Source organism: Astyanax mexicanus, chromosome 17 (genome assembly GCF_023375975.1).
Source record: "Astyanax mexicanus isolate ESR-SI-001 chromosome 17, AstMex3_surface, whole genome shotgun sequence".
In the NCBI taxonomy this organism is placed as follows: Eukaryota; Metazoa; Chordata; class Actinopteri; order Characiformes; family Acestrorhamphidae; genus Astyanax; species Astyanax mexicanus.
In genome coordinates, this window is record NC_064424.1 from 13,624,095 (window position 1) to 13,644,695 (window position 20,601).

A 20,601-nucleotide genomic window follows, 5' to 3' on the forward strand; every position below is an offset into this window, starting at 1 on the left:
CGCCCCCCAGTGGTTTACATGGTCACTCCATGAGCACGCTGTCATGTCACGTGTTGAGGATCGGACAAGCCTGGACGATTTAATGTAATAAAGTAGCGACGACATGGAGAGAAACGCAGCGCAGCGCGTCTTCCTGCGGGCTGAGTGTGAGCGCGCGGATTAGTTACTGGGTGAAAGTGGTGGAAGCTGCGCTTCTGCGTGTCTACAGACCGTGTTTCTCCTCTGCCGGGTTTCGTAATCATGAAGTTGTTTGAGCTCCTGCTGAAAGATGTCACACCCAAAATAGAGTTCTATTCCAGGTTCTCGCCCTCGCCGATGTCCATCAAGCAGTTTTTGGATTTCGGTGAGTAGAGTCTGATCATACAGCCGCTGTTTACCCCAGCGCGAGCCCTCCGCGCACGAGGGAAAGTCATATAGAGACTCTCCTAACCACACACGCACACTCTCTCCACACACACACGCGCTCTCTCTCTCTCCACACAAATACATACATACACATGCACTCTACAGACACACACTCTCTCTGTCTACAGACACACACTCCCAAACAGAGAAACACTTGGCGTTCCCGCTGTCAGACTGAATCCGTCGAGTTTGTTCACTCAGGTTGAGTGAACAAACTAATTTTTCTATACAGCTCTGGAAAAAATAAGAGACCACTTAAAAATTCTTTGATTTTTACCAAATTGAAAAGTTATCCAAAAGCAGTGTGTAAGACTGGTGGAAGAGAACATACCAAAATGCATGAAAACCTTGATTAAAAACCAGGGTTATTATTAAATATTGATTTCTGAACTCTTGAAACGTTATAAATATGAGGTCTGAAAGTTCTGCATCTTTTTTGTTATTTCAGCCATTTCTCATTTTCTTCATAAACATGCTATAAATTACAATATTTTTATTTGGAATGTGTGATAAATGTTGTCCATAGTTTATAGAATAAAACAACAATGTTTATTTTATGCAAACATATACCTATAAATAGCAAAATCAGAGAAACTGATTCAGAAACTGAAGTGGTCTCTTAATTTTTTTCCAGAGAGAAACAATTCCTGCATAGTTTAATTTACTAATTAAAGTTTTAATGTTGATGATAAAAAACAACCTTTAAACAACCTCTATTTAACATTGCCTCATAGGCATCAGTTAGTGTTGAAATTCCGACATTGTGTCATCATTTTTCACAAAAAAAAAAAGTTCTGACATCCAAGATGAACGTTGTTTAAATTCATTGCAGTCAGCACACTATTTCTTAGGATGTGTGAAGATGACCAGAGGTCCTACCCTACCCTGGTCCGGAGGAAGAACCATAGAGAACACCTGATCCATTTAATCAGCTAATTAACAAGCCCTTTCTGAGTTAAAGGTGGGATGTTTTATAGCAGTAAACCACTAAAAATGGGGGTAGTCTTGTACAATATTTCTTAACCTGCCCTGCAATTTATAATTTTTCCCTGTTTCCCCGTCCAGTTCTGAAACTGAATTCCGCATTTTCACCAAACACAACAATGAAAGTGTTTACGATTTCTGCATGAAAAAAAAAACACATTTTAATTACTTTTTTATTTTAAAATAACACCTGGAGGAGTGAATTATTTCAGAAAGTGTATACAGTAAATAATGCATTACTTTTAAAAAATAGTTGCAAGCAATAGCAAGCAATCAGAAAATAAAGCCATGAGTTATACAGAATTGTTAGTTGTCTGAATGGATGTTGCCATTAAGATGGAACCAAAATGCAATTATATGATCATAATACTTTAAAAAAAGACATAAGATAAGATAATTACAATACTATTCTATATAGTACAGGGTAATACAGAGACTCAAGCTATAAATCTTTAGTTTAAACGTAAGCTACTAAAGTTATCCGTTTTCCATTGCATCTAGAAAATATGTTGTACCTGCTGGCATGCATAGTTATGTGTTTATTTTGTAGTAAAAAAACATTCTTCAATGCATGTATAAATCCTATTTAGACAAAGTGAAAGTGTTTTTACAGAAACCTTTAAAACCGGAAGAAGCGTGTGGCGGCCTGTTTAGCTGCAGGGCTTATCACTCTGTTAAAGTGCATGTGTTATGTGTTTGTTATTGTAGATGAAATCCATAGTGTTGTGTAGATCACAGAACGCTGAGTTTAAAATATAGATTTTAAACTGGAACTGGAGCAGTGTGTGACCTATAATCATTCATACCCATTCTTTAAGCGATCTTGGGAGATCAATCAGCTAAACATAGTAAAGTATTTGCTGATATCAACATTTATTACATGGCACACTTTCCTGGCAGAGCCAGTTGCCCCTGACCTTTGAGGGGAAGCAGAGGTGTGTCAGTAAAGGAAACAGCAAGCGGGCAGCAGGGGGCACCAGAAAACGTCTGTTAAAATGGCAGTGTAACCTGTTTTTCCCTCTATTTACTTACTTATTTGTCTGTTTTACCCTATTTACTCTATTGTACATCTATTACATGTTTATACAGAATACTATACAGTACTATACAGAATACTTTGTCATTTTTTTAAGTTTTGTTTTGTGTTTGACAGAGAAACATTTACTGGTATATGTATTGTGGATTACTCTTTTTACTTTCTCCAGGTAGAGAGAATGCCTGTGAGAAGACCTCCTATATGTTCCTGAGGAAAGAACTTCCAGTTCGATTGGCCAATACCATGAGAGAAGTCACTCTGTTGCCTGGCAACCTGCTAAATCAACCATCTGTCCAATTGGTTCAGAGCTGGTGAGTAGGCGGGGCTCAGTGAGGGTGGAAAGCTAATGAGTGTTAAGTTCACTCTGCAGCTATCTTGGAAGATCATGCAAGATCAGCCTTCTATCAGCCTCCTATCTGTCATGAACAGTTTGTAACATTTGGCTCAATGTGCTCAGGTGTGCTGTGGTTAATTTCTGCACCTCACCTGAGGTCTGTTACCAAGACACAGCCTCAGATTTAGAAGACTGATGAGGACTCTTTTAAGGCAGCTCACAGTGCTCACTGTTTTTTTTTTACGTGAATAAATGTTTATCTATGCTGTACCAGCCTGCTTGTTTTCTGACTTCTGCTTCTCTTGACTATGAGTTTGGCAAACCCTTTAATAACATTTCTCAACTCCCTTTTTCACAAGTTTCTAATTATTGGGTTATTTTTTTGTAACTAAGAAAAGTAGAAGCCCGATGGCCATTTAAGCTTCTTGATTATGCCATTTCTATTATAAGAGTGTATATTGTACATCTCTGCTCTGTAAGTGTTTAAAAGGAAGGATATTATCTCACATTATCATATGAGATCTCTATGAAATGTTCAGCATCTGCTCCTTATTAAAAGTTGAGTAAACTCATTTAATTGTGGTTAATTTGCTCTTTCAGGTACAGTCAGAGCTTTGTGGAGCTGCTAGATTACGAAAACCGGAGTCCAGACGATCCTCGCACCCTCAACGAGTAAGTAATGTCTCACATACTGACTAACTGATAAGATACTTTATTGCTAGCTGGGTTAGCTTATTTTGTCTAATATTCTGTAAAAAATAAAGGGGATTTAAAAAGTTGACAAAATGTATTTATGTAGGTTATATATTGCAGTCTGATGCCTTAAAACTAGATATTTTAATACTCTAAAATACACTTACCAAATTCAAACATAGCTGCAAATCAGAAAAATGCCACATTAACATGATCCTTGATAATATTAGGGTAATTGAAACAACTGGATATGTGAAACATACAGTATTTTATTGATGATTATAATCATGATTTTTTAATATAGCTGTGCTTTCTTTTAATGAGCAGGGCTTTTTACATTCTTCTTCTGACTCAGTTTCCTAGACATTCTTATCCAGATTCGGAACCGGCACAATGATGTGGTTCCCACCATGGCCCAGGGTGTGATCGAATACAAGGAGAAGTTTGGCTTTGACCCGTTTATCAGCAGCAACGTGCAGTACTTCCTGGATCGCTTCTACACCAGCCGCATCTCTTTCCGCATGCTCATCAACCAGCACAGTAAGTGTCTTCAAATAGTAGCAGCTTCAGAGCAAAATAGATTTCCAGTGTTAAATCCACACTAGTAGTGTTAAATTAACACTGTGCAATTATGTTAAGTGCATAATATGATTCAATAGTATGAAATGAACAGATTATATACTGTATTACTGTGCTGTGTATTTTACTAAATATGAAATTAGTAAAATTATTTCTTACATACATAGTCATACAGTATATGCTAGTAATAAGAAGATTTTCTTAAAAAAATTGCTTTTATGGATTTTAGAGTATATATCATGTGGGTTCTGATGCATGAATTATAAATGCAATGTTGGGCAATATTAAACACTCACCAACTTGCATTGTCTTCTGTTGCAGCTCTGCTTTTCGGCGATGACACCAACCCTGCACATCCTAAACACATTGGGGGCATTGACCCAAACTGCAACGTGGTTGAGGTGGTGAGAGGTATGAATCTAAGCAATGATTGCTTTACAAATCTCTTTAATCAGTTCAGCTTTTTTGCTCAGACCAGATTTAGCTATTTTGATGGTTCACATTGAAGTCAGGTCATGTAACTGACTTGAATTAGCAACTTTTGCATCTTTCCACTGACTGTGGTCACAGCTGTTCCTTAAGTCCACTGTGGGTTTTCTATTATGTGTCTGCTGGCTGATAATGATGGCACTAAGCACATACACACATACAAAAATATGAATGCCAATGAAATTTAACTGACTCTGAAAATTCCTGCACTTGAAATTGCTAAGATATTGGAGACTGATCAAAATTGCAAGTTTTTGGAAGTCACTTTCTTCTAGTTGTGGTCTTTCAGATTAGTGGAGGAAAACAGTATAAAAAGTGTCTGGAAGGCTGTGGTTGCTTTTGCAGAAAAAAACTTAATCATCTACAGATTAAGGAAAGAAGGGTGGCTATATTGTTCACTATTTTTTAAGTGTCAGAAATGTTTATTTTATTTATTAATGTTTCTTATAAACAAAAGTGAGTGGCCCTTTTTATTTTGGTTGAATAATAATTCTACATACTTACAGTTTCCCAATAATTATGCACATATTTACATTCTCCTATTAAAGTCAAAACCTCACTTTTAAATTTCTTTAAAATTTAGATTTAAGGTATATTGACATTTTAGAATGACAAAGAGCAATATAGTTGTTCAATAATAAAATCAATTCTCAAAAATACAACTTGCCTAATAATTATGCACACAGTGTAAAGTTCTTATTTAAAGTTCAGGTTCCACACTTTTGAACTTCCCAGACTCTGTGCAAGCAGTAACTGAGACTCAATTATTACATTTAAAAATTTTATTAATACAGTGCATGGTTATTTAACATTAGTAACCATTATACTAATGATTCCACAGGCAGGTTAATATTGTGGATTTGACTGCATGCTCAGTCAAGCCATCTGACTATCCTACAGTATAACACTGTGCTCTTCTTCATTTAGATGCATATGAGACAGCAAAGATGCTTTGTGAAAAGTATTACATGATGGCACCTGAGCTACACATCAAAGAATTCAACAGTGAGTTTGAGTTTTATTTATTTATTAACCAATCATTATTTAAACTAAGAGTGAGCAAGCTTCTTTAAAACAGCTTTAAAATTATTTACTGCCTATATCTCAATCTGATTCAATATTTTCCAGCCAAGAAACCAAACAGACCCGTCCAGGTGGTCTATGTGCCGTCTCATTTGTTCCACATGCTCTTTGAGCTTTTTAAGGCAAGTAAACTATAGCTCTATAGTTCTTCATATCTTTCTCGCTCTCTGTTTTTTATAGAGGCAGTAACTGTGGTTAATAATACTGTATTTGTTTTTGTAGAACTCCATGCGAGCAACAGTGGAGCTTCATGAGAACAGTGAGAAAGGGCTCCCCCCTGTGAAGGCTCTTGTCACTCTAGGAAAAGAAGATCTGTCCATAAAGGTGAGTATAATTTTCTGTAGTTTTTAAAATGTTTTTAATGTTTTAATGTAATGTTTTAACTGAAATATTAAAAGTACCGTGTAACACTGTATCAAAAGCAGGTTTTAACATACCTACTAAGCCAGGAAATTAGATGTAGTGTTAAACTAAGGCTCATGAGATTTAATATAGGTAAACCTATTGTATATTTGAAACATTTATCTCACCAAGGATTTCTCCTGGATTCTCCTAGATATAAAACACTAGTAAATTTGTATGAGTATTATTTGTATTTCTTCTAATATTAGTTTTTAACTGTTCAAAAAACACTTAGTGTCCAGAAAAGGGACTTGTAGGGAACTGTAATTGTCATTGGTGCCTAAAATGTTTGCACAGTTCTGTATATACGCCTGATATGTGTGTGGTAGTGTGATATACGCCTGATATGTGTTTGTGTTCTCTGCGTCTTTATTCCTATAGATTAGTGACCAGGGAGGTGGTGTCCCCTTGAGAAAGATCGACCGTCTGTTTAACTACATGTACTCCACAGCTCCAACGCCAAGACTCAACTCCTCCGAGGCTGCTGCACCCCTGGTAACCACACACCCTGAACTGCAGTGCTATATGTGTGTGTGTGTGTGTGTGCGTGCAAGAGGTAGTAATACTCTCACTGTCCTGCAGGCTGGTTTTGGTTATGGATTACCGATCTCCAGACTGTATGCACGGTACTTCCAGGGTGATATGAACCTCTACTCATTGGAAGGTGTAGGAACTCATGCTGTCATCTATCTAAAGGTACAGCTGTTTTATAATTTGTTTTTACATTAGTAAAATAACCACAGATCCAAAAAAGTTGTATATGTTATGAATATGTTACATAATTATGCAAATAACTATAAACAGAACACACAGACTCATATTTTATTTATAGTATCACCTAGAATACATATAATGTTGAAAATGAGACATTTTGCCATTGATTAAAGAGCAGTAACTTTGGGATGGAGCAGTAAAGGCTGGAAAAGTGAGTGTTACTAATATAAACAGCTGCAATTAGATTTTCAACTAATTTACAAGAATAATAAAAAAGTGCATTTTAGAGAGGCAGACACTCTTAGAAGCAAATATGAGCAAAACTACATCTAAAACTTGTGGAGCAATTTTAAAATGTTCCTCAATGTAAAAATGTGATGACTGTGAAACTAGAGAAATCCCAGTGTACAAGGGACAAGGGCAACAGTCAGTATTGGAGGCTGGAGATCTTTTGGCCACAGCACTGAATTAAAAAACAGGCTGTTCTGATTCTCTATTGGAAATTACTGCAAGGATTTTGGAACACTCCCAGAAACTACTGACTGTGAACACAGTCCACTGTTCAATTCACAAATACAAGTTAAAGCTGTATCATACAAAGAAGAAGCCAAAGGCTGCATATGTTATAATTATTATTATTGGCTGCTAATATGATTGGTTATAATGATAGAATGAAGTAGGGACAGTGAGTGTTTTTTCTTTCTTTTTGTATTTTCTTTTTTCTTTTCTTTTCTAATATTTTCTGTTACCGGTCACCCCTCTACAAAGGTGCGACAGAGTGTGCTGCTTGCCATGGCCTTAAATAGCAGTTCAAACAGGTGTGCCTGGTTTACACTGATCACCTCTAGAAAGTCTGGGATTTTGAGTTCCCTTGAATGATTGCATTTTTGTCTTCACCCTCTGCTGGCAGCACAGGCTGATCCCCTAACACTATTACAAAGAATGAATGGAATTTGGCTCAGAGAGGACAGTGACATTTCCGGATTATGTTGCTATATGGCCACCACTTATTTTCTTAAGCCTATATTTTGCTGCCATCATGTCTTTGGGACTTGCAAATAATTGCATTCTGTTTTCATTTACATTTATTTACATTTTACTCAGGGTCCCAGCTTTTTTGAAATTGGTTCTATAATATGTGATTATTATTTAGATTTTTGTCACTGTAAAAAGTCTTCCTATTATTATGATATGTTAAGTTAAAATTAACCGACTTACTAAGTCATGAAAATGACATATGTTATATAAACTTAACATGTCATGAGGATGACTTACTGCCTCATCATGACAACCTATGTTAAAATTAATTAAAAATAATACCCTAATAATAGTTGCATTCTGTTTTCATTTACAATTGAGTAAATTTAGAGTTCATTGAGTTAATTTAGAGATAATTAAGTGTTTCTCACTGTGATTCTCAGGCACTATCCAGCGAGTCTTTTGAGCGTCTTCCCGTCTTTAACAAGTCGGCGTGGAGACATTACCAGTTAGGGCCAGAGGCTGATGACTGGAGCAACCCCAGCAGTGATCCACGGGATGCGTCCACATTCAAGGTCAACTCATGACCTAAATGTTCGGTCCTGACTAGTTCCTTCACTGGTGTTGGAAGCTACAGATCTGCAGTAGGACTGGAAGTGAAGAGCTTTTCTTTTCAGACATTTGGTTTGAATTTAATAGGTCATTTTATAGGTCACCAAGTATTGCATTTTGTTTCATTTGGTGAGATAAATGAACAGTGAGCATCTTAGTGCAAGGTCAGATAATGTCAGTGGCTATGACATACTGTTACATCATGACTTTTATAGGAACTATAGTCACTTGCGGCTGTTATGTGTCATACATTTCATATAAACAGTGAAAGGAAATACACTGTGATGCCAAAGGCTAAAAGTTAGGTTTGTGGATTACATCACTACAGAGTCTAATGCTAAACAGGTGGTCTTATAACCGGGTGTGTTTAATGGTTCACAGTAGAATTGCTGTACTGACTGGCCTAAAGAAAAATATGTAAAAAAATATTTTTGCACTTTTGTTTAGTAGCTGAAAGCTTAGCTACAGACGTTCAGTTATGCTGCAGTACACAGTATGTACTGTATGGAAGCCTGTTTCTGTCTTTAACACACCACTCTTCTGACTGCTTGCTCCTGGTCAGGGTTATACTGGATGATGAGACACAGTGGATGATAGAATTATTAATCAAATACATTTATTAAGTTATAATAATGAAAACATTTTCAATAATAGTTTTCTTTTTAAATCAATTAAATAGGATTTAGAATTCTAATTATGATTCATGAATCATGTCATACAGCTCACAATTCAAACTAAAAACTACATGAATATAAGTATCTTAACAATTACTTACTGCATGTAATAATAATAACTTTGTATCTCACAATCATGACTGACAAAATGATGACAGTGATAAAAATGACATAACATGTCATAATGATGACTTACTATCTCATAACTGTAACTTGCTATGTTAAAATTCATTAGTATTGCATTATAGTGACTTTACATGTCATAATGATAACTTGCTATGTCATAATGGTGAATTACGTTGTCATTATTAAGACATGACATGTTAAAGAAAATTACATATGTCATAATAACTTAACATCATAAGGATGACTTACTGTCTCGTCATAATAGCCTGCTATGTTAAAATTGCACTTCAATTTTACACATCAGGTTATCATTTTAAGCCTTAATAAGCCTTTAATTAATCTTAGCATTATATACTACCATGTCATAATGACTTGTTATGTCATAATGAAAAAGTCTCATATAGACTTACATTGGCTACAAAATGTAACCTTATGTGTCATTATATTACACCATAAAGACAACTTACTATCTCATAATACTAATTTCCTATTAATTAAGTATTAAAATCCTAAAAAATGTGTGGTAGAAGAGGCGGAAACAGGCTTTCATGGGAACTGAATTTGGCATTTATGTTGTTTTTTATTATCTTATCTTCATTTACTTTTGTAAGAATTCTGTGCAAATGTTGTAATTTCAGTGCATCACCAGGGAATTATAGTGTAATGGTTGCTTATGTTTATGTATGATGTAATGAGATTGAGGAACTGAAGTGAACTGAATTCACATATAGATCCTTAGTGTATACAGAGTTAAGCTGTTAGCACAGTCAGGTTATTTAAACTGACAGTCTAGCAGCGTAGCGTTGTTATGAAAAAGTATGATATGTTTAAGCTGAACTGTAAGCTTTGCTTCATCACATTAACTGTTGTGCCTCATTAAACGATTCTTTAAAGGTCGTACAGGTATTAGTGGAACACAGGGATACAAGTAATGTTGAGGAAATATAACTTTATTTTTCTAGGAATGTGTAGTTCAACACATGGGAATATTTATTGCTGTAAAGCAGTGCTACCGAACCCTTCTGTTCGTTTACCTGCTCCAACACTGCCATTTACACATCTGTTATAGGATCCTTATTTAGCTGATGAGTTTAGTCGGGTGTGTGAGTGTAAGGCTACGTTCACATTACAAGCCACATTGCTCAAATCCGATTTTTTTTTTCGGTTCACATTCACAAATGTAAGTGACCTGTATCTGTGTGTAATGTGAACGAATCTGTCCCTGAAACACCTCACATGCACATGCGCACACTGATACGTGTATAACGTATATACGTGTATCGCCTTCTGAACCAACAACAAAAAAATCTCATATTTGAGAGACGACTCGTAGTTTTATAAATGGAAATGAATGCATTAGCAGCTCTATGTGGAGCATCTTTTGCTGGAGTGGAGAGCAAACAGCTAGTCTGAAGTACATGCTCAGGTCGAGGAGGTGAAAAAAGGTCAGGCGGTTTGCTTTTGCTGTTTTTGCAGCTATAGCTGCACAGCTGCACCAAGAGATGTGTGGGTACCAGCGAGAAGCACGTAGCGCATGCGTAAAAGCAAAAAGTCACATGAATTCCGATTTGACCACTTACATTCATGTCACATGTCCATGGATCAGATATGTATACAATTTAGGATCACATATGAAAGTGACTCAAATCTGATTTAAAAAAAAAAAAACGGATTTGGCACGTTCACACAGCCATAAAAGATCTGAGCCACTTTAAGCGAAAAATCAGATTTGAGTCACTTTAGTCACTTTAGTAATGTGAACGTAGCCTAGAAGAGCAGAGAGAAGTTGTGATTGGGACAAACTGCTGTAAACTATACACTCCCAGCTCTGTTAATATTAAGAGAGTTTATAAGTGAAATTAATAAACATGTTTATGAACGCTTTTGACACTGGACATGCTTTCCTTCTCATCAAGAATTTGAAAACAATTTTTTGTGAATGGCTTTGGTAAAGAATACTAGCATATTGAATTAAAAATGTGTAAATTAATAACAAAATATACAATTAGTTAATAATTAATAAATACAAATCTCATCAATAAATAACATCGTATCATATTAGTATTACAATGTAAAGTCAGGTTAATGTCACATACAGTTAGGCCTGTCACGACAACTACTTGATGAGTGCAGTAATCATTTTTGCTGAGCTTCCTTTATATTATATTTTATATTTATATCTTATCACCTTTTGTGTACAAAGAGTGGCTTTTTATATGTATTTAATGTTTTATTTACTTGGTATATTTATAATTATTTTTTATTAAAAGGGTTAATGCATGTTTGATGCACTATTACTGTATTATAAATTGGTCTTAAAATATAACTTATGATCTTTAATATAATTTAGTGCAATTTATTGGGGGGGACAATATATCATCCAAAAAAGCTTATCGAGACAGGCCTACTCGCAGTGCAGTTCTTAAGGTATACTCTCTCCTGACCTGTTGAAGAGGAGGGCTTCTTAAGGGAGAACTCTTGTGTAAAATTTAGTTTTGGTGTATAGCCCACCTCCATTCTTACCTTTCCCTTAAGATGGCAACACCCAGAGATTAGGTTATGCTACATGATGTAAACAGTAGTTTTTAATAAACTTATTTTGCACTTTTAAAGTTATTAAGGCCTTGTTTTAAATGTCAGTGCTCTCTGGATTCTACCAATGAGGTGTGGAGCTACTTTGAGCCTGGATAATGGTGTAAAGAGCAATTTATCTGCAGAGGAAAAATATGCCCCATATCCATTCTAAAGCATGTTTGGACAAACTGTAAAAAATGTCTGGATCTTGGAAAGCTGCAGGAGAACGGAGGTGGGCTATACAACAAAGGTTAGTACTCTTTATCATGTTTTACTACACCAAAGGTCAATTTTACAGCAGAGTTCTCCTTTAAAGGGTAAAGCCTGTACAGATGGGGAGGATCAGTAGGTTGGAGGAGAGCAGGAGCGCCCCCTGGTGGGGCTGCTGCTGGGTGAGCTGCGGGGGGACTGGTATGGAGACAGAGCCTGGAGCATACGTCCACTCCTCTCTTGGATCATATTCTGCAGAAACAACAGCAGACAGTTTTGTATCAAGAGAGAGTCATGCTAAGAAAACAGAACAGGAACACATTATAGCTTTCTAATAATGCTATCTGTTTTATTTAATCTTATCAAAGATGTGCACTTGACTTTAAACCTGGTCATTATTTGTTATTATTTATTTGGTCTGAAATTAACAGTGTATGAATATACATATAAAAGAACCCTTCCAAAAACAGTTCACAAGCATGCCAATCAAATTTACCAGTGTTAAATAAAAAAATTTCTTCTTCGTTCAGTGGAACACTAAAACACTTACCCAAGCTCCATCAGGGCCAAAGAGCTCCAGGAAGTTCCCAATAAACTCTCGGGATTTCTCCTCCCATTTAAAAATGAGGTCGTGGCTCTTCTCCTCCACGCGATGCACTAAATGTTTGGACTTCTCCTCCACCGTCCTCACCTTCTCTTTCATCTTATCCACCTGGTTCTGTAGACGATACTTGTTCTCCTAGAGTTCAGATTAGGAGAAATAGTCAAACATGAGCTATAGGTATGGTAAAAGATAGAGTGCAATCTTTGAAATCTTCACATTAAAAAAGGGACTTATGCCTTATCAAGACTGTATTAGTTTTTCAGGGAGGGACATCTGTGAAAAATATTTCACACTTCTACTCAGTGGTAAAACTCTTACATCCGGACTGTAATTGAATTTTTTGGCTTTCTCTGTCACACGACATTGAGTTCAGTAGCTCCTCCATTTCCATTCGCTGTTGTGTTTATGTGGATCTCTGTGGAAACGCGCAGCCAAAGTGTGATTACGGTGAATGGCAGTGGACAAATAGATATTTTATTAAACGTGAGGTAAAGAAACACAGAGATGTGGATCCGAACGGGACTAAAATTACCAGATGACCAAAGAGTTCAGCGAAAAACAATAGGTAATTCATCCTGTAATTTTCTCAAAGGACATCTAAAAAAAACACATACATGGTCATTCCGGATGGGAATAAAATCACAGAGGAACCCCCCCCCCCCCCCCCCATTAAAGAGAAAATTACCCCAGGACCACCATAGAAAGATGCCTTGGAGGGCTGGACAAATAGACTAATATCAATTTGGCTCAATGCTAATTTTATCTCCTAAAAGAATGCAGTAATTATATGGTTTTGATAAGCTGTTACTGGTAAGAGTAGATTTTACAAATAGGCAATGAAAATGTGAAGCAGGCATAGTAACCACTAATAGTACTAATAGTAACCACTAATGTTATATCATTATTTAAGTAACATTTACATAAACAGTTAAGCACAAAATTTCCAGGTGTTTGCAGTAAGACCATCATTATTTTTACCTAATACAAAACACCATGCCTATTTGGCTTGTAGTCTAATTATCAACTTTTGCTGTTTTCAATACTTTATTCTTGTAGTCTGTTTTGGACTTGAAGTGTAATGAGGTTCGGTTCAAATTCTGGTTATGTAAAGGTCCAGTTAGTGAAAGCCAATGGGCCATACAATGCCTAGATTCGGATTGGATAAATGTGTCACACCATTGATGTCAGAAGAACCATTTTCTGTTCACCGTGTCCCCTGAAGTGGATAGTTGTAGAAAATTTTATAAAAAAAAAATATTACACACTGACTAATGTTTTTTTTAAGATCAGAGGCCACCCTTCAAAATGGCCATAAAATAGGAGTTGTGTCCAAGTCATCCATTGAGCAACGGTTATTTTTAAGTATATGTAAAACATTAATTAGGTTTCTTACATTGATAAAACCAACGTTCAGTTCCCGGGCTGTGTATCCTCTCTGCAGGTTCCGTCTTACATAGACATCGTAGTCTCGGACTATGCGCGTGATGAGGTCTGAGGTTGAGATGCCTTCCGTCCTCTGAGTGGCTACAAACATTCCTAACACATAAATAATAGATAATGATCAGTTAATCAGAACTTCATTACAATCTTAAAACCAGATATTTTTCTCTATGGCATGAGAAAAATATATTTCACATCACTTGAGAACGTGGGGCCTCTACTGATATACCAGTTATTAAATGTATGTTTGGACTTGGGAGAAAACAAGAACATAGGCAAAATAATAATTTGCATTATAACAGAACTGGACAAGGACCATGAGCCCTACTCCATCACACCATTTATATAATTAACTGAATATTTTTAGAAAGAACAAAAAAATAAAAATAATTATTTAAATATATATTAGAGATATGCACATTTCTAAATTTTTATTGTAAAAAAATATATAAGATATATCATAGTTTAAAATTGATATTAATCTTAGTAAATGCTGGCATCCTATGTGGCTTTGGTTCCAGACAGAACAACTCCACTTCCAAATGAAATGGGAAACCAGTCTTAAAGTGTAATCTTATTGTTCTGTAGACTCATCTGTGACATCACTGATATCGATTTTGAGAAATACAATGTCTGTCCAAACCTGCCGCTTTGATATGTTTATAGACGTCGTCTGATCCAGCTGAAGTGTATGGGATGTCATCATGGGCCACAAAGTCAATCTGCATAAATGAAACAACTGATAAATCATGGAAAAGTTCACTGTACTGATAAAATGATGGCTATGAGTATTATATGATTGTGCTGTGCTCTACTGACCCTATGTTTCTTTAGGAATTCAGGGGTTAGGGACCATGGTGCATTGCGGACAACTTCATCTACATAGCGGCAGTGAATAAGGGCCTCGTAGCGTTCATCCTCAGTCATCACTGTGTAGCCTTTATACTTGTGTGTCAACTCATCATTGCAAACTAAGACATACAAAAACATGCATTGTTAAATATACTGTACAAAGATACAGTAAAGAGACCGTTTAGCTTATTTAATAGTTATAGGCTTCATACAGGGTTTATGATGTAATATAGTGCAATATTGTGATACTGTAAGCAAAAAATACTGTAAGAAAATAAACCACTGTTTGCCTTTAATCTTCACATGTAAACTCATGATTTAAAATGAATATATGTTTTATAAAATGGATACAAGGTCCATGCAACACTTCAATATATCAACATTATCTTACACCCCTAGCTGTCAGTGTATCTGTGTGCTGTGTGTGTGGATTTGAATTGATCATTAGTAGCTTACCTCCTACGATCAGGTGTGTGTTGGGGAAGAGGTTCTTGGCCTGCATTAGAGCTCGTGCATGGCCGGAGTGGAAGAGGTCAAAGATTCCATCAGCATAGACCCTCACAGGCCGGTGAGCTGAAGATAAAAAAGAAGAAAAGTCACATTTCAATACGCTCTTAAAAAATGTGTCCTTTATATCTGTTTCTAGATTAAGAATAAAGCACCAAAAAGGGGTGAGTACTATAATTAAAATATTATATCATGTGTCACATGTCCAGAAGGCCTGGAGATATGGAATGGGGTGCCATTTTGTACAATGCCAGATCACTTAGTCTTCATTACAGACACTTTGATAGCCCAAAGTTACTTTAATGAAGCCATTTGGCCCAGTGGCCCTACCTTTAATGGTGCTATATTCCAACAGGACAATGCTCGTCCATATACCGCTGAGATCTCAAGAGCTTGTCTTGAAGACTACAATATCGCTTTGATTGATGCTATTGGATATGCTATCAATACTCCACCTTTACTATAACATCTACAGGAATATTCAAGCTGTATGGGACTGATTATTTCCAGAAACCATTAGGAACCTCTAGAACGCTGAGACAATCTATTGAGTCATATAAGATATCTGACATGTTGCATTGCATATGCATTTCACACATTTCAAGCATTTCATATATACTTATAGCTCAATAAATATTGCTTATAACAGGCAAATAACTTTCCTTCCCGATACCAATTTGGAATTGTGGCTTCCTCACATTCATCCGCACCTCATCTTCTCTCTTCAATATATGTTTATATAACATATAACTATGAAAATACTGTCAGACTGTCCACTTATAAACAACAGAGGATGACTCTTACCAGGAGTGCCACGCCGGGCCTGGGCTAACGTCACTTTATCATGAGGGACATCAGAATTGGTGCCAGACGCTTTAGCAAAGATTGCTGGTTCTCTCAGTGTCTGTCAAAGATGACATGGATGGAATTGATTACCAAAACAAACAGAAAACATACACTATAGAGTACCTGAACTGGGCTAAAGGTCACAGTAAAGCAACCCAACAAACAGCAGCAAACACCAAAATTGTAATGCTGATAGAACAGCTACAAATGCACTGGTATGAATAGGAAAATACATTTTAGAACAGTGTGAATGTTGAGAAAATTCTAGAGGTGATCAACCCTAATCTAAAGATTAATACATCTGTACTTTAGATTTTAGCTCCAGATCTAATTGACCCCAGTCATCCATATAATATTTCCTTCAATGTCTAAGAATATATTGTTATATTCAAGTATCATGATAATATGATAATTCATTTTGTTTTAAAAACTTTGACCACTGGACAGCAACACTGGTTGAAAGTCTTCTGATTTAAGTTCTGATTTCATTTTTTTAATTTTTAATATTTTAAATAGTAACCCCTGTATCATGATATTGGTCCTCTCTGATGCAAAGCAAGAATGGACCAATAAAAATTCTTCAAAATTATCTAAATTAAACTATTTACATGTACTTCCATTTAAGATTAAGAAGGCTTTATCTCTCTCTTTTCTTCTCCTGGAAAGTTGCTTGGTTATGGAAATACATGTATTTTTTTTATTGGACAGTGACAATATACATTGTATTGCCAGGTTCTTGCTCATACAGAGACCTAATATCCTTCCCAAAAGTGCAAAATCTACAGATTCATTAAGTAGACATAAAACCTTCAATTTAATCTTTAAAATCTTTAAACTTCAAAATAAAATGCTTATTTAGAACTTTAAATCATCTTTGGTGCACTCAGACGGTTAGATAGGACGTTCCATAAATTAGTGGCAGCAGAACAGAAGTTCCATTAGTTCAATGTAGTGAGTGAGAGAGAGAGAGAGAGAGAGAGAGAGAGAGAGAAAGAGAGAGAGAGAGAGAGAAAGAAAAGCACAATGCAAGCTTGTGTCAGATCATCAGAGGCTGGGCTGTGCTGGGTTGAGCTGAACTGGGTGCTCTGACCTGATAATAATCTGTCAAGCATTTAAATGGAACTGGTCGGTGACACACCTACTGCCATAAAAATAATCTCTCTAGAACCCACAGCACAGCAATGTTCTGATCTAACTCATAAAGGGCCTGGTTATTAGCGGATAAGCTTGATCAGGTGATGTGACACAGGCAATAGTTGAAATGTTTGCCATGTTGTGGGTTCCTAAGGACATGATTAAGAAACACTGCTGTGAGGCACAAAAAAACACACAGGAAATCCAATTTTTGCAAGTTAGATTCAAACCACATTTGTAGATAGCTTTGATTTATAGTGTCTTGCATGTAACTGTATATGCAACAAACAATGCAACAACAGATCTAATTGGAGACATATTTCTAATCTGACTGCAGTCTGAGTTTAAGACAAATTTAGTCTATTTTTATTCATCCTGAAATATTAGGATGAATAAATCGAAATATGAATAAAATAGTCGAAATCTGTAAATTTCGACTATTTTAGAGGCCTATTTATCAAGACACTTTCACAAAATATTTAGAGCTTAGCAAAAATTACAAAAACAGTAACAATAGATTATCTTATTAATATAGCTGTAAATATGGATTAAATTAAAATATATAATTGTGTACAATTAGTATTTCTCACATTTTGTATCTATCATCAGATAATTTGCTAAATGTATTAATACTAATTATTCCAAAAGTATTAGTAATAATACAATAAAACAATACAATAATACAATATTGCAATAAAACAATTATTGTCTGAAATGATCTGAAATGAGATAAGAAATTGCAGTGACAAACACTCCAAAGATGTGCAATAAATACACAGAATATGTACATGTACTTTAACTCTGTGATGTTGTCAGTGACCTTTGGACCCTCTGCTGTTAAGAGGACACCCTCAGAGGAACCAGTGGAGAAAAAAAAGAATAAGAGGCTTTCTATAGATTTCTGTAGCATTCAGTGGCTGAGGACTTGTACTTGGGCCTGTTTATGTTCAGTATGGTTTAGCTTGAGACACAAGATGAGTTAGCTTACAGCTTTTACATAGTTAACAAGTACTTGACATGACAATGACAACACGAACTTTACATTGGATAAGCACTGGCAAGACTTGTATGTATTTCATTTAATTGACAATGTTTTTAATCAGATTCAATAAAATGTACTGTAGTTTCACTAGCAATCCTTTAAACACTTTAAAACACATGTTGTCTGTGCAAGTTGTGATTGACGTGTATCTGCAAATCCCACGCATGCACACAAATATTACATAATACTTTTACTGGCATAGTGTTCTCTACTATTTCCTGACTATCACCAGAGGTCATTTGTGTAGTAGGGTTGTGGCATTGACTGCAAAATGGGCCTAATCTACGGTTTAATCAGTTTGTATACCTCCCCAACAGGAAAAAGTCTATTTTTAAAATAATCTATAAAAATAGATTTTCATAGATTCACCTGTTGTAACTTAAACCAATTTAAACTTTTTGTTTGTAGCTCATTGGCACATATGTGAAGTGAAATAAAGTTCTAAAGGGCTGGATTCCCAGACAAGGATTAAACCTGCCCTTGAAAATGTGGTCAAGAAATTCTAATCTCAATCCTGGTCTGACCAACCAGTTCAACATGTTATAAAAATGTCTGAACCAAATGACCTGTATTTATTTAGGTTTAACAATTAAAAAAAAAGAAACAGAAATATAATAGTTATATTTTACTCCTTACAGATTATGGATAAATATTTTGAAATGGGTCAAAATTTTGCGTAACTGAACAGGAGGATTAAGTAGATGTTTTTTTGAAAAAGTCTTCTTTAATTTAAGTACACATACCTGCACTGACCTCTATCAGTGTTAGAATCATAATCATAATCTGTCTTAAAATTTGACTGGTGGTATGTAGGAATTCTGGGCCAGTGGCAACACAATCTTTTTAACATACAAATCTGGTAATATTGATAACTGTAGAAAATTGTCTGGGAATCCAGACCTTTAGGACTTTAGTTTACTTGCTCAATTTAATTAAATCCATTTTAACTTTGTTGTTATACTGATATTGGGTTGTATATGTACAAGACAAGATAAAGGTGCTTGGACAAGGAGTACAATAGACAGCAGACAATATATAAAATGAATACAAGTATATACATAGTGCAGCTATTACTAACTGTAGAGATTATGTAATGCTGTGACATAATTGGGTAATATGCTATTTAAAAAGTATTTTTTATAAACTGGGCCATTGTGCTAACTGATTAAACCTTAATTCAGGCACATTTCAGCAATCAGTCCCACGACCCTGCTGCACAACTATTAGAAAACACTAAGCAATAATAATTCTGTGATTCTGATATGATCAGGCATCCATATACTGAAATAAGAAAAAAACACGAAAGACAAAAGGCAAGTTACCTGAATATTATGAAATAAAGATCCACTGATAGAGTAGGAAAATGTATAATTAAAAGCTGTGTATTGCAGCTGGGTCTCATTTTATTAGTAGTGTTTGTGTTCTTGTTGGCAGAAATGTTCTTTATGAACTAATCCTATATAGAAAAAGTACCCCAGCAGCAGAAATGTTAATTGTTGTTATAGTTAATCTTGTGTACCTGTACCGGCGGTGGTCTACGGCGCTGCTGGGTCTGGGTGCGGGACCCGTGGCGTCTCCTGTTCACCATGCTGGATGTTTCAGCTCCTCCACACGAGGATTTACAGTGACTCGGTAATTTCTTTATATTGTGACTGAAGACTTGCCCCGCCCCCTGCACTGCGATTGGCTGGAAGTTTGTGGATACAACCAGAGCCCTGGTGGCTCTAAACGTGGTGTTATGAACTTCTAACCAATCATAGTGCAGGAAAAGGACATTTCCAGCAAATCCTAAAGCAGGAGGCGGGGTTTATAGCCTCAAAACAGGTGGAAATAAAAAAAACCTGACAGACCGTTTACACGCTTGAATCTGTTTGTGGACCGTGTATCATATAATACACATATTATACACTAACATACAGCAAATTAAAAATATAAAACATTTTTAACAGGAGATATCTTCTGGAATTAGTGTATTAACAGGCAGGCACTTTACATTTCTATTCAAGAATTTCATTCAAAGGTTTCACGTTTGAAAATTCGTTGCGGAAACTCTTAACTGTAAAAGAAAATATAAAAGAACATTAAATCAAATCTGCAACTGTCAAAATATAATAAATAAACAGCCGGACTGGGGGGACGCTAACAGCTGGTTAGACTGAGAAACTGGGTTTTTACACTCTCTCTCTCTTTCACTCTCTCTCTCACACACCTCACTGTATTTGTCTGTTGTAGAAACTGATGTATCTAAGTATATATTAGAGTATAATATATATATATATATAT

General features: G+C 35.8%; 2 protein-coding genes across 2 annotated transcripts; one reads left to right on the plus strand and one right to left on the minus strand.

The window, feature by feature from the left end:
- The first annotated feature begins 32 nt into the window (after nucleotides 1-32).
- pdk3b (pyruvate dehydrogenase kinase, isozyme 3b) lies at nucleotides 33-10,350 on the plus strand. The gene is made up of 11 exons (XM_007259563.4): nucleotides 33-343; nucleotides 2,595-2,736; nucleotides 3,360-3,431; nucleotides 3,808-3,992; nucleotides 4,353-4,442; nucleotides 5,448-5,525; nucleotides 5,649-5,725; nucleotides 5,826-5,927; nucleotides 6,387-6,500; nucleotides 6,588-6,701; nucleotides 8,141-10,350. The coding sequence occupies exons 1-11, from the start codon at nucleotides 241-243 to the stop codon at nucleotides 8,282-8,284; spliced, it is 1,221 nt and encodes a 406-aa protein (XP_007259625.3). The 5' UTR covers nucleotides 33-240; the 3' UTR covers nucleotides 8,285-10,350.
- Nucleotides 10,044-19,959, minus strand: pcyt1bb (phosphate cytidylyltransferase 1B, choline b). The gene is made up of 8 exons (XM_007259564.4): nucleotides 19,838-19,959; nucleotides 16,101-16,200; nucleotides 15,246-15,362; nucleotides 14,757-14,908; nucleotides 14,581-14,659; nucleotides 13,891-14,033; nucleotides 12,444-12,632; nucleotides 10,044-12,145 (listed from the first exon to the last, which is right to left on the minus strand). Exons 1-8 carry the CDS (start codon nucleotides 19,904-19,906, stop codon nucleotides 12,026-12,028), a joined length of 969 nt encoding a protein of 322 aa, XP_007259626.2. The 5' UTR covers nucleotides 19,907-19,959; the 3' UTR covers nucleotides 10,044-12,025.
- Between the last annotated feature and the right edge of the window lie 642 nt (nucleotides 19,960-20,601).

What these genes read in the sequence shown, in the direction of transcription:
- pdk3b (XM_007259563.4), top strand. Translation starts at nt 241, where the DNA reads ATGAAGTTGTTTGAGCTCCTGCTGAAAGATGTCACACCCAAAATAGAG. An exon ending in CGTGGTTGAGGTGGTGAGAG is followed by an intron (nt 4,443 to 5,447) that starts GTATGAATCTAA and finishes TTCTTCATTTAG; the next exon opens with ATGCATATGAGACAGCAAAG. An exon ending in CCGAGGCTGCTGCACCCCTG is followed by an intron (nt 6,501 to 6,587) that starts GTAACCACACAC and finishes ACTGTCCTGCAG; the next exon opens with GCTGGTTTTGGTTATGGATT.
- pcyt1bb (XM_007259564.4), bottom strand. Translation starts at nt 19,906, where the DNA reads ATGGTGAACAGGAGACGCCACGGGTCCCGCACCCAGACCCAGCAGCGC. An exon ending in GGCCCGGCGTGGCACTCCTG is followed by an intron (nt 15,363 to 16,100) that starts GTAAGAGTCATC and finishes TTTTATCTTCAG; the next exon opens with CTCACCGGCCTGTGAGGGTC. An exon ending in AATTCCTAAAGAAACATAGG is followed by an intron (nt 14,660 to 14,756) that starts GTCAGTAGAGCA and finishes TCATTTATGCAG; the next exon opens with ATTGACTTTGTGGCCCATGA.